Source organism: Canis lupus, chromosome 18 (genome assembly GCF_048164855.1).
Source record: "Canis lupus baileyi chromosome 18, mCanLup2.hap1, whole genome shotgun sequence".
NCBI classification, from domain to species: Eukaryota; Metazoa; Chordata; class Mammalia; order Carnivora; family Canidae; genus Canis; species Canis lupus.
Window position 1 is genome coordinate 13,198,943 of NC_132855.1, and position 12,831 is coordinate 13,211,773.

The 12,831-nt window shown below is 34.7% G+C and overlaps 1 protein-coding gene across 5 annotated transcripts in view; it reads right to left on the minus strand.

Annotated features, from left to right (window-relative positions):
* Positions 1 to 12,831, minus strand: part of ANLN (anillin, actin binding protein) — a 50,037-nt gene that overhangs the window by 9,705 nt on the left and 27,501 nt on the right. For 4 of the 5 annotated variants that reach the window (XM_072783490.1, XM_072783488.1, XM_072783487.1 and 1 more), the window contains 11 exons: positions 12,099 to 12,244; positions 11,732 to 11,879; positions 10,745 to 10,880; positions 9,914 to 10,096; positions 8,463 to 8,589; positions 7,728 to 7,776; positions 7,377 to 7,433; positions 6,900 to 6,938; positions 5,678 to 5,699; positions 4,680 to 4,792; positions 3,410 to 3,463 (listed from right to left, as the gene is read on the minus strand). In XM_072783490.1, coding sequence (XP_072639591.1) covers positions 3,410 to 3,463; positions 4,680 to 4,792; positions 5,678 to 5,699; positions 6,900 to 6,938; positions 7,377 to 7,433; positions 7,728 to 7,776; positions 8,463 to 8,589; positions 9,914 to 10,096; positions 10,745 to 10,880; positions 11,732 to 11,879; positions 12,099 to 12,244 — 1,074 coding nt within the window. The remainder of the gene's footprint in view (positions 1 to 3,409; positions 3,464 to 4,679; positions 4,793 to 5,677; positions 5,700 to 6,899; positions 6,939 to 7,376; positions 7,434 to 7,727; positions 7,777 to 8,462; positions 8,590 to 9,913; positions 10,097 to 10,744; positions 10,881 to 11,731; positions 11,880 to 12,098; positions 12,245 to 12,831) is intronic. The other variant, XM_072783489.1, reaches the window with a different exon arrangement.

Below are 12,831 nucleotides of genomic sequence, written 5' to 3' on the forward strand. Positions count from 1 at the left end.
GGAAAGTAGATAGCTATATGCAAAGAGTGAAGTTGGTTCCCTATCTCAATATCATATACAAAAATTAACTTAAAATGGATCAGTGACCTAAACACACCAGATAAAACCATAAAACTCTTAGAAGAAAACAGAGGGGTAAATCTTCATGATCATGGATTTAGCAACACGGTCTCAGATATGACCCAGAGTATAAGCAACAACATGGACAACAAAATAGATAAATTAGACTTTATCAAAATTGAAAGCTTTTCCATGAGGTTTCTCAAAAAATTAAATATAGAAGCACTACATAATCAAGTGATCTTCTATGTATTTATCCAAAAGATTTAAAACTAAATTCTTAAGGGATGTGTGCACTCCCGTGTTCGTTGCATTCTTCACAACAGCAAGAGGGGCAAACAACCTACATGTTCATCAACAAATGAACGGAGACAGACACTATGGTACCAACTCCTTTCTCCCCACTTCTGAGTATGAAAACTACTCTAGGCCACCAAGATCTTGTTTTTCTCAAAGCATGAAGTTTGTCTTCCAGGATCTGAAACTCTCCAATGTCTTCTCTTTTGTGTGTGAAGCCACAGCCCTGTACTTTGCATAGCAGATTCTTGAGATCAACTACTGTGTTTTTTTCATGTCTGTTCTCATAGCATACTGTCAGGCATTCAACAAATGTTTGCTAAAAGGATATTGTTAGGCCAAATAAGTATCCAGTTTTCCTATTAAAAATAAGAAAGAAAGAAAATGTGGTACACAGGTAACCCCTAAATTTTCAAGTCTGCCCACTGCACTTTTACAAAAGACCTACATTAGTACCTGTTTTTGCTAACTGAAAGAAAGCCAAAGAAGAGTTTCACTTTTATAAAAAAGAAAAACAAAAAGCAAAAAATAGCATTTATTTTGCAGCTAGCTGTTATGGAGGCAACGTGCACCCCAAACAGCAAGATGGCACCCAGCTCTTTCCCAGGGGACCACACTCCGCATCTCAGCATCAAGCTGCCATAGCTCTGAAGTGTGTCTGTGAGCATCTGTGCTTTACCTCCATTTATTTTGTGCATCTGTTAGCAAGATGTGTCCTAAGGTATCAGAAAAGCCAAAGAGAAGTTACTTTTAAGTGTAAAAAAACCTTTTGGGTGTAAGGCTAGTTTCCAACAATTCAATCCTCCAACACAATAAAGAAAACTCCAAGGGGAGTTCTTGGCCAGAAAGTAGAGATTTCAAGAGACTAATTTCATGAGACAAGCCTCTAACTTTCTCAATTTATTTTTTATTTAACTTTTTTTTTTAACTTTCTCAATTTAAAAGGCATCCATAATGTAGAAACAAAACATCATGTGCCTCATTATCCTTTGTTATAAATTCCCTCGTTTTTTTCTTTTCCACATTGTCAGTTTTCAGTTCCTCAGGCTCTTAATGCTAATTAATAGAATCCCACGGTGAACCCAGAGAATGCTGCTGGTACAAAGCATCTCAGAAAAACTAGAAGAAAATGTTCACTCTTAACTCCACAGCTGTGAAAAGTTGACAATATTCTTGGTCAGAAGCTTGTCCTGATGAGGTGAATTGAAAATACTCACACAAGGGTCAATATCACTACCCCCTGCTGAGTACAGAAATACGTGACAATGTTGGATGTATTCCATTTTCTGTTTAACAAAAGGGTCTTTGAAGATATTTGCACTTCTAAGATTATTGTTAAGAGCTATAAAATGTAACTTATAACCAGGGTGGCTGTAATTTTTCATAACAGTGGGATATTTCTGAGAGAAAGCAGTATTGTTAATAATTATACTGAGCCAATGGGTGTACACCAGATAGCTTTGGGCACAGCAGAACACCTAATACTCTTCCTATAACCTCGAAATTCTACAATGCTAATTGGTTGTTTTACTTCACAATTGTTTGCCCTACTACTATTTAAAATGACATCTCTCTTTCTAATAGGGTATAAATACCTATGAAGTTTCTTTAAATCAAAAGATGGGCTGTGGGATGTCCTCCCTTTATCATGAAAGTGTAATAAAATCTATGACTATTTTGGATTCTCTATTCAAAGAAAGGATTTGAGAGCCGGTGACTCATTGAGATTCATAATTTAAATTGCAGGATGCCAGATTTAACCTCAAATAGGAAGGCAATCGCTATCAGTGGTATCCTAAATCCATAGAGCAAACAGTCTGGGTAAACCTCAATAGAAATTCCATTCTGAAGGTGATCTCAGAGATAACCTTTGTGACTGCTGTATTGTTGGTCACAGCACCAATAAAATAAGCAAACACTCCCTTTTATCACTGGCATCTGGTAGGATATGGGTGACTTGTCTATTCTCTCAAAGTCAATTAAGGAGGGTTACCATAGGACTACAGAAGGTCTTCCATTTTTCTCACCAACTTAAAGAACATCTAATTTAACTATTTTAAATATTCTCCTAAATCAACTATAAACTATTAGAACACATATTTGCTTCTTCCTGCCACTCACAAAAGCACATCTGAGACAAATTTTATGTCTGATTATATTGTATTTGATTCAGGAAGAGATTATATATAAAGTATTAGACACAACCAATTAAATTGAGTGATTTTGTACTGAATTATGCATTTGGCTATTTAAGTTATAATTGCAAAGAAATTAAGAGAATGGAAATACCACAACTTTTTTTTTTAATTTGTAAGTGTGATATTTTGAATTAAAATGGCACCCAATTTTTCAAGACTAGTCTATATTTAACATACATCATTGAAAACTTTCATTTTAAAGATTAATAATCTCTTACATATGCAGAAACTGGCATTTTGTAAATTTCTATATACCCACAGAATGCTTGCAATTGATCTTTGTGAGGATATTAAAAATCCTAAAAATAACCCTCATAAAACATGATTATATTTAGTCTAATTTTAGCATTAAATGCATTTTAATTTTAAAATCACTAAACGAAGCATCATCAACTGAGACTACTTTTATCTAAAACATCATCAGTAGCTCTTTCAATGTAGGAGAGGTCAACAATATTAAATACATTTTAGTTTTAGACAATTGAATACATTGAACACATTTTAGTGTTAGTTATTAATTTGGTATTTTAGTACCCAGAAAATCAAAGTCCAAGGGACTATAGAATCTTAACAAATTTAACTTGAAAAAAGAAAATAGAAGAAAAGCCCAAGTGCCAAACATGCATGGAAAAAAAGTAAGAAGACTGTCAGAAAAAGCTTTAAAGAACTATGAGAGTAAAGAAAAAGATACCCACCTGAAAGAATCTAAAGAAAGAATAATGTACATCATGTCCTTAGTTATTTAAAATAACCAAGAACACACGAGAGTGGTTAGTGAAATGAATACATATGAGCCAAAACTTAAGGATTGATTTTTTAAACTCATTAGTTTCAAGCAAAGAAAATATGGCAACCTTTTCCTGGAACATATAGCCCAGTAGCTCTCGCTCTTTTACATCATAATTTATCTAAAACAAACAAAATAAAAGACAAAAAGAAAAAAAAAAGACCCAAGATCACTCAATTTGTTAAACTAGCTGAATTACCAAATAAAAAGTTATAAAATGTTTTTAAATTAACATGTTAAAACACATTATGCATCAACAATAATCAAAATTCCAAAGGTAGTCTGTTTTACGTCTAACAACTAAAAGAAAAATGTTTCATAGAAATTTAAAGTTGGATTATTTTCATCTAACTGAATATTCTCTTTTGGGAAAACAAGATCCCAGAGAAATGACATGACTTTATTCGACATTAAAAAGGAAATTACTAGCATGGCCAATACAAGAAACCAGACCTCCTGGTTCTTATACTTCATCACCTCCATTTTCCAACTAGGAAAATAAAATCTCTTAACAATTTAAAAATACTCTTGTGTTATACCACAAGAGTCAGCCCAAGGACCAAAGTTTGCCACTAGTTATCTCACTAAAATGCCATGTTAGGGGATCCCTGGGTGGCGCAGCGGTTTGGCGCCTGCCTTTGGCCCGGGGCGCGATCCTGGAGACCCGGGATCGAATCCCACGTCGGGCTCCCGGTGCATGGAGCCTGCTTCTCCCTCTGCCTATGTCTCTGCCCATCTCTCTCTCTGTGACTATCATGAATAAATAAAAATTTTAAAAAATAAAAAAAATAAAAAAAAATAAAATAAAATAAAATGCCATGTTAGCTATTAAAAGTTTAGTCATATCACATTATGGTGAAAAAACACTATAGTGACAGGATACAGATCTGAACTTTGAAACCTTTAGTTTGGGGAGAAAAGTATGGGAAAGAAATCCCTTAGACTCATGAGTACTCTTCTAAGAAATTAACCTATCTTTCCCTATCTTGTCAAAACAAAATCTATAAAATCGTAATCATTTCAAAATATTTGTTCAAATGGGCAAGTTACTACATTTAAAACTGTAAGCTTAACATCCACATGCAAGAAATAATATGCCTGTAGTCAGAAATAACCTTTAGAATAATCAGTATACACTACTTTGAAGATTCAACTGTTAAGAGATGAGACAGAAATACTTGCAACATCAAAAATGTAGGGACACCCATGCCTAGTTAAAATGTACAATTCTAAGAACATACATTTTCAGCCAAAGATTTCAAAATACTCGGAAGTCCTGGGGCATTTCCATTGACCTATTTTCTCTAAGAGTAAATAAATACATAAATTTAGAGTACCTTGTCTAGTGCAAATTTAGTGTTTCCTACTGAAGATAACGACAGCGTGTAAGATCCAACCAAGGCAAAGTTGCTGGTACGCACAGCATTGAGACCACCTGGGCTGGCCATGACTGTAGAGAAAGGAAATGAAGTTTAGTTCAGTGACTTTTGTAAGTGTAAATAACAATTCTTCACTACAGCCCAACAGAAATTAAGTTGTCACAGAGAAAACTGCTTCATTTTCCTCTATCTCTAAAGAATGAAGGAAAACTGAAATACTTTATATATTTAACTTGGGTAAAATAGCATAGACATTCCTTATCACTCCTTTGGGATGATGCATTTTTAAGACACAGAACTTAAAAATGTATAAATAAAACAATTTTCTGAAAAGAGATGTAAAAAGGCTTCAACGCTCTAGTCTAAGATAACATAATCAGTAGCAGAGACTGTATCTGCAAAGTTCTTCCTAGCTACCTTCTTGTACCAAGAAGAGACCGGCAGCCCAAATGAGGTGAGTGAAACCGACTCCGTCCTTATCCCCTTTGGAAAACTCAGGCCTAATACCACTCTTGAGAATGCCTTTCCCAGCTTCCTGGCACTCAGGTTCCCAGTGAACTATAAACTTGTTTGTCTGACATGATACACAATGCCAGTCATGGTCGTAAAGTTAAAAGAAGTAAAGTCCATAATGTGGAGAGCACAAAACAAATTTCCAGAACAACAAAAGTTGGGGTGAAGCATGATACCACCAGCTGCAGCTGTGGCTGGGTGACTGGTAGCACATTGGTACTGCCTGCTAGAGCCTGAATAACATGAAGCCTGACAGCCTATGGCAACATTTGACAGCGTGCTATTCCAGCCAGTAATCTTATATATTACTAAAAACCATACAGAAAACATTATTCAAAGGAGACTAAGGTGAACATCAAGACACCTATATGTATAAAGCATGTGTGTTGTTACTTAGCTCGTTTCCTTATTCTGGTGTTTGAGATAGTTTAAGATCCACTCACCTGAAGAATGAACACTGCTTTTCTACAAAAAAAAAATATATATATATATCAGTGTAAAGAAGAAACCTATCATTTCCTTTATTTGATACAAATATTTAAATATTAAATACTAAACTCTTTAACAATGCAAAGGCTATATTTCAGAAAACATTATTTTTCCCTACTTAAATAGCAGAGATTTTTCTCCCCAGTAGTATATTTTAAAGATTTCCATAGTGCTCTCTTACACTGCTGGTGGGAATGCAAACTGGTGCAGCCACTCTCGAAAACAGTGTGGAGGTTCTTAAAGAAGTTGACAATAGAGCTACCCTATCTATGATCCAGCACTACTGGGTATTTATCCCAAAGATACAAAAGTAGTGATCCAGAGCAGCACCTGCACACCAATGTTTATAGCAGCAATGCACAATAGCCAAACCATGGAAAGAACTGAGATGTCCATTAACAGATGAATGGATAAAGAAGAGGTGCGTGCGTGCATGCGTGTGTGTGTGTGTGTATGTATACAATGCAATACTACTTAGCCATCAAATAAATGAAATCTTGTCATTTGCAATGACGTGTACAGAACTAGAGGATATTATGCTAGGCAAAATAAATCAATCAGACAAAGACAATTATCTTATGGTCTCACTTGTTTGTAGAATTTAAGAAACAAAACAGGATCATAGGGGAAGAGAGAAAAAAATAAGATGAAATCAGAGAGAGAGACAAACGGTAAGAGGTTCTTTTTTTTTTTTTTTTTTTTTTTTTTTTTTTTATGATAGTCACACAGAGAGAGAGAGGCAGAGACATAGGCAGAGGGAGAAGCAGGCTCCATGCACCGGGAGCCCGACGTGGGATTTGATCCCGGGTCTCCAGGATCCCGCCCTGGGCCAAAGGCAGGCGCTAAACCGCTGCGCCACCCAGGGATCCCCCCGGTAAGAGGTTCTTAATCACAGGAAACAAACTGAGGGTCTCTGGAGGGAAGAGGGGGTGGAGGGATGAGGTAACTGGGTGATGTAATGAGCACTATAATGAGTATTATGTAAGACTGAAGAATCACTGACATCTATCTCTGAAACTAATAAATACATTATATGTGAATTACTTGAATTTAAATTTTAAAAGATTAAAAAAAAGATTTCTATAGTGCTAAGGGTTTAGAAATGATTAACCAATTTACAATCCTGTGTGTAAGATACAGATTTCAAGGGAGCTATTTTTTTAAGAATTTACTTACTGTAGTTATAGATGTGAGGAGTCGCTTTGGAGTAATTGCCTAGAAGAAAAGATAACAGTGTCTTTCCTGCTAAACATTATGATTCAGGGCTTAAAACTAATCAACCTTAAGATACTCCCACACAGAAGATAATTCTGAAGTATGAATACATTATACTTGAGTCCTCTATTATGGCTTTTCCGTACTGTCATTCCTGCTTTTATTAGAGTTAAAATAAAATTTTTCTAAATGATGACTTAGGAAAAGCACAAAAGAGCAAAGACCGGAAAGCTAGAAATCAACCCGCAGGTACTCCTGCTTCTGTCTGCACATCATTTCTAAGTACTGGTTAACCGAGGATGAGGCAGGCAAGAGTTCAGAAGAAAGGCTTGCGAGACATCTCAAGGGGTTATAAAAGCTGGTTGTCAAATGTAGAGCAATTAAAACTGATATACCTATTGTTTCTGATAATACTTTTGCTGGGTTTTTCATTCTCACCTTAGACTTATATGCTTTTTTCTTCTTATCAGGACCCGAGAGATCTTTCTTTTGTACCTATACACAAACACAAAGCATAATTAGTTTAAGATCTAATATTTCTAAGAAAAACATACTATTGGTTATTTTATTTTATTTTTTAAGATTTTATTTATTTATTCATGAGAGACACAGAGGGAGAGACAGAGGCAGAGACACAGGCAGAGGGAGAAGCAGGCTCCACACTAGGAGCCCGATGTGGGACTCGATCCTGGGACCCCAGGACCATGCTCTGGGCCGAAGGCAGGCGCTAAACCACTGAGCCACCCAGGGATCCCCTATTGGTTATTTTAGAAAGCCTTCACTGCTTACCAAGCTGTAAACTTCAATATTTATTTCAAAGTCATTGGATACATCTTGCCTGGAAAAATAAATCATTAAATAAAACCGTAAAGAAAACATCAACTTATGCCATTAAAAATAATGCCACTGATAGTGTTGCATTATTCTGGGAGAAATTCACATTGTTTTTAACTACAGGCAGTGGTTATAAACCATTAAGGAATATAAAAATTGGTAAGAACAGTCTATTTTTCCTATAATACAAGTCAAATCTTTCCTTTAGTATTTTACAACTGAAGATTTTTAATAAGCACTTTTTTTCTAACTGGATTTTGATTCTGTATTTTTGCAACAACTTTGTGACACTAAATACATGTCTTCAGTGAGTTGGAATATTAAGTTCATTATAAGATTTAAGAAATAGATATAAAAAATTAAGGTCCATATTTTATATATGTATATATTTGTTTACTTAATATATTTATATAACATATAATCTAGACCTTATTTTTTATTAAAGATATAATGTATATTTACATTCTATATATATATCAAAACATTAAAAACCATAGTCACGTGGAAGAAATGCGCTACTCAATGGAAAGAAGTATCAGAAACATATAAAAGATTTAAACCAACAAACTGAAATGGAGTTATTTGTCCATATAAGAATGAAGATACTGCATTTCAAAGACTATACATTCCATCTATATTCTCTATTAAAAGAAAAATGTGTTTGAACCATCAAAAGCCTAATTTACTTACAGAGTAAATGTAGTAGTGAATGTCAGAGCATCACCATTAAGAGAATTTGAAGTACATGCTAATGGTGTGGCTACCATATTTTCAGCTCCTGCTTTTAGTATAATTAAGAAATAGTAATTTGCTGCATCTGCAAAAAGTAATCATATTACATAATAAGCACAAGCAAAATCAAATTTGGCTAATCACCATTCTGGAAGACCAAGGAATAAAATTATACTGCAACTAATTTATGTAATTTATCTAAAAATTACTAAAATCAACTTTCCAGACACAAAAAGCTAAGACATATAAGCAAACAGTCATAAGTTTCACCAGTAAGCATCATCAAGGTCTCTTCCTATCATTCATGCAAACTGAGATAACATCACTCCATATCCCTCAATATCTGCTGACTTCAAATTTTACCTATTGATTCCTGATTCTTTAGGTAACAGTATATTCCTCAAAAGGGAAATTGTTTAATCAAACAGATTAAACAATTTTAATCAAACAGATTAAAATACCATATTTCTGCTAAAGTTACTCAGAGATAAAATCTAATAAAAACAAACTATTTCTTTACTATCTGTAAGTACCCACATGTCTCAAGTTATATACTATATCACCAATAGATTTCTTCCAGACCACATCAAAATCAGACCACAGCAACTATCAGAACCTGCATTATCTTGTTCCTACAAGAATACTCCACAACTTGTAAAGATCTCCATTCTTTATTTTTCTCTGTATGTCAAATTCACTTCTCACCTATGTCTAGCCCTCCTTCTCCTCAAAAAGAATGGTCCATGCAAATGAAAATGTAAAGGAATCTTAAAAGAACTTTACCAAAATTCAATAAAACTTTGATTTTATTAAGCTTGCTATAATTACCCTGTCCTGTCCTGTCTTCAGATCCAGGTGCCATATTCTCCTTTGCCCACTTTGCTTTGATTTACCATAGAATACATGTTTAGAAAAGTTTACTTATTCAATCTAGAGTGACAAAGGCAGTAACAATTTCAATAGAACCATCTTCACTGTGGTGGTCATCTTCACCTCTATAGCCAATAATTCAAAATTTGGGGGATGAATTTTAATCAGAATAAAGTAAAACAGATTCTTAGATGTCCCAATATTTTCCATAATAAAATTAAATAATGAAAGTTGAATGATCTGCTCTATCAAGATATCTCATCTTAGGAAAATATTTTATGCTCAAAACTATGTTTAACTCACCTTCCTTTCAGTTAGAGTCATGTCTGTTACCGTGTGGATCAGCAACCCCATACATGAAATTTTCCCTTGGTTATTTTTATGTATATATTATCTTCATTAAAGGAACTAAAGGCCCAAGATACAAGCTGTGCATCCTATTGCATGCTCTACTTGCTCCTATTTGCATAATTCCTACCTAGGTAAGATTCATAATTTAACATAGGATCTAGAAGTAATGCAAATAAAAATCACCATACCTGGTTTCTGGACCGTACCGCAAACAAAATCTGCTTTTAGAGGCAAGCGAATTTCTGACAAAGTAACTGATCCTTTGGATGGGACAAATTCACTTGGGGCAACAGGACTAGTCTTATTCTTCCTCTGAGGCCCTTCATTCTTCAATTTATTCAACTCATCAATCAAAAGTGTTCTCTTCTCAGCTATGTAAAAATATACAATATCACAAATACAAAAACTGCAACCGTTTCTACATGAGACCAATTCAAGGAAATGCACTGATGTGGCAAATGTACTTAAGATCAAAGACAAGATCCGTAATTCTTTATACAAGGAAGGTGGTAGGTAGATGGGTAAGACCTTGACTGCTCATCTGTTTATCACATCTTTATAATTTAATGCTTAAACTTTTTGCTAGTTTTCCTGTGTGGTATAATCTCTCCACGCTAACATGCCCTGTCATCCCTGTCATCCATCGCTACACATACACAACAAAATTCATTCTTTTTTTTAGCTACATGTAGACAGCTAGGTGCAGAGACAGTGTGTGTGTATATGAATATACATATATACACACATACACAAACATATATTCATATATTCATTTTTGGCATACTCTTCACAACTACATTTCTTCAAATGCATTCCAATTCCTTTCACCTTTCATGCAAACTACATTTTATTCTACATGCATAGTATTCATAAATGTTATGAGAAACAAACAAAAAACATAGATGAACTGAAAGAGGAAAAGCCCTTTCTTTAAAATAAAGATTTTTAATTATCCCAGACAAAATAGTCTTTTCTGGTTTGAAATTCTGTTGGAATTGTTATAGGTGTATCACACGTACTTGCAATGAGGAGAAGTCTCTCGGCTTCAGCTTCTTCTAGTGACCCTTTTCCGTGATCTTCATCAACACAGCAGTTAAGAGCCTGGCTAGCTTGATAGATTACTGTCTGCTGCAAATTTATTTCATTATTGAGCTCCTAGGGAACCAATGAAAGGAGGAAAAAAAAAATTCACATTTTTCATCGCCATTTTCACTTTATTTAAACTTCAGTTCTAACTAAGCCTGTTGCATATTTCCAAAATATCCAGAGAGTGAAGTCAAAATGTTATTGTTTCACAGTTCAAGCATCTATACTATGCATCAAAAATATTCAACATGCTGTAGTAATTACACTGCAAACATTCTTTCTTATGAAAAGACTTTCAACTCATACTTATTAAAATTATAACTGGGGCTATATATTCAAGAGAGTAGTAAAGATTTAGAAATTATCTGATTCTTTTTTTTTTTTAAGATTCTATTTATTTATCTGACAAAGAGAAAGAGCACAAGTAGAGGGAGCAGAGGGAGAGGGAGAAGCAGACTCCCTGTTGAGCAGGAAGCCCAATATGGGGCTCATTCCCAGGACCCTGGGATCATGACCCAAGCCAAAGGCAGATGAGCCACCCAGGTACCCTTATCTGATTCATTTTATTTAAATTACATGTATGCTATACTTTTAAAAATGCCTTCCTTAGCATAAAAGAACCTGTAAGAGCAAAATAAGTTTCACACTTCACCACCACATCCAATTTATAATTATACTTTAAGGATATTTATGACAAACATGTTTAAATATTTCAGAAATATCAAACAAGTTGCTAACGTTTCCAACTAAGAAGACCTTTCTCAAGTTACATTTAATTCAAGAGCAATTTACTGAGCTCTGTCAGACACTGTTCTAGTCACTCAAGGTAGAGAGATGAATAAGGCTGGGCCTTTGTCCTTAAGGAATGTACAGTTTAGTACAGAAAACACTCCCGATCTCCTAACTGCAGAAGTACATACCTGCATTTTCTGTTTGATATTAACTTGACCAGGAAAGGCATTCTTTTTCTCATCTAACTTTGAAGTAACATCTTCCTTCCGCACAATCACCTGCTTTATTGAGGGACGTTCTGTTTCTTTGAATCTTTGAGATCTGTATGCATCAATGCTTCAGGAAATAAGGTATACTCTATTAGAAATCCAGCAACACATTGAGCATTCTCTTTTATTAGGCATGTGGGATGGAAAATGCCATTTGGTAAAAGAGAGGCTGACACAAGTCATTCCAAAGTTTTATAGGTGAATTATTAGTAACATCATAATTATAAATTGAAGCACAACTTGCTATATCTAAACCATGACCCTTAGTGAGTGAAAACATTCTTACCTATAAAGAAGATCACGGTCTTCAGAACCAATGCTATCACCTGACTCAGCTCGAGGGACACGGGTTCTTTGAAATTTTCCTGGCTTTGGGCTTTCATCACTTACACTGGCATCTTTCAGTTCCAATCTAGGTGAGGAAACTAAACTCTGCAGTGAAGCACAGCAGGTATTAGTAGATTTTATGGATGATATGGATCCTAAATGATAATTCTCAGGAATTAAAGAAATTCTCTATTGTTAGGAAATAAACATCCCAAACGTCAACTGATTCATCATAAAAACAAGGCAAACCAAAATAAATTCATATATAGTAAATGAATAAAAGTTCAAAGATAGCTACAGCCTATACTTGCCAAAATATTTCTAATTGAATCTATCTCCTGAGCTTTAGTTATTCAATTTAGGATAATAACTAATAACAGTCTGCTCTCAATAAATGTTACTTATCTGTCTGGTGCTAACAACTAATATACTAATGATGTAATATTCCCATCAACCCGCACTATTTTCAACTTCATTTAACAGGTGAGGGAACTATGGTAAAGAGGTTAAATAACCTGGCCAATACTTCAGTATTAGCAATAGCAGAGCCAGGATTTGAGCCCACATATCTGGTCTTTTAAACCATGTCACATTTTGGATTTCATCTAAGGTCACAAGAAACCACTGAAGCATTTTAAGCTCTCTTTTAAGAGAACTGACATTAGAGTTCCAGAATGCTCTTGGCTATAGAG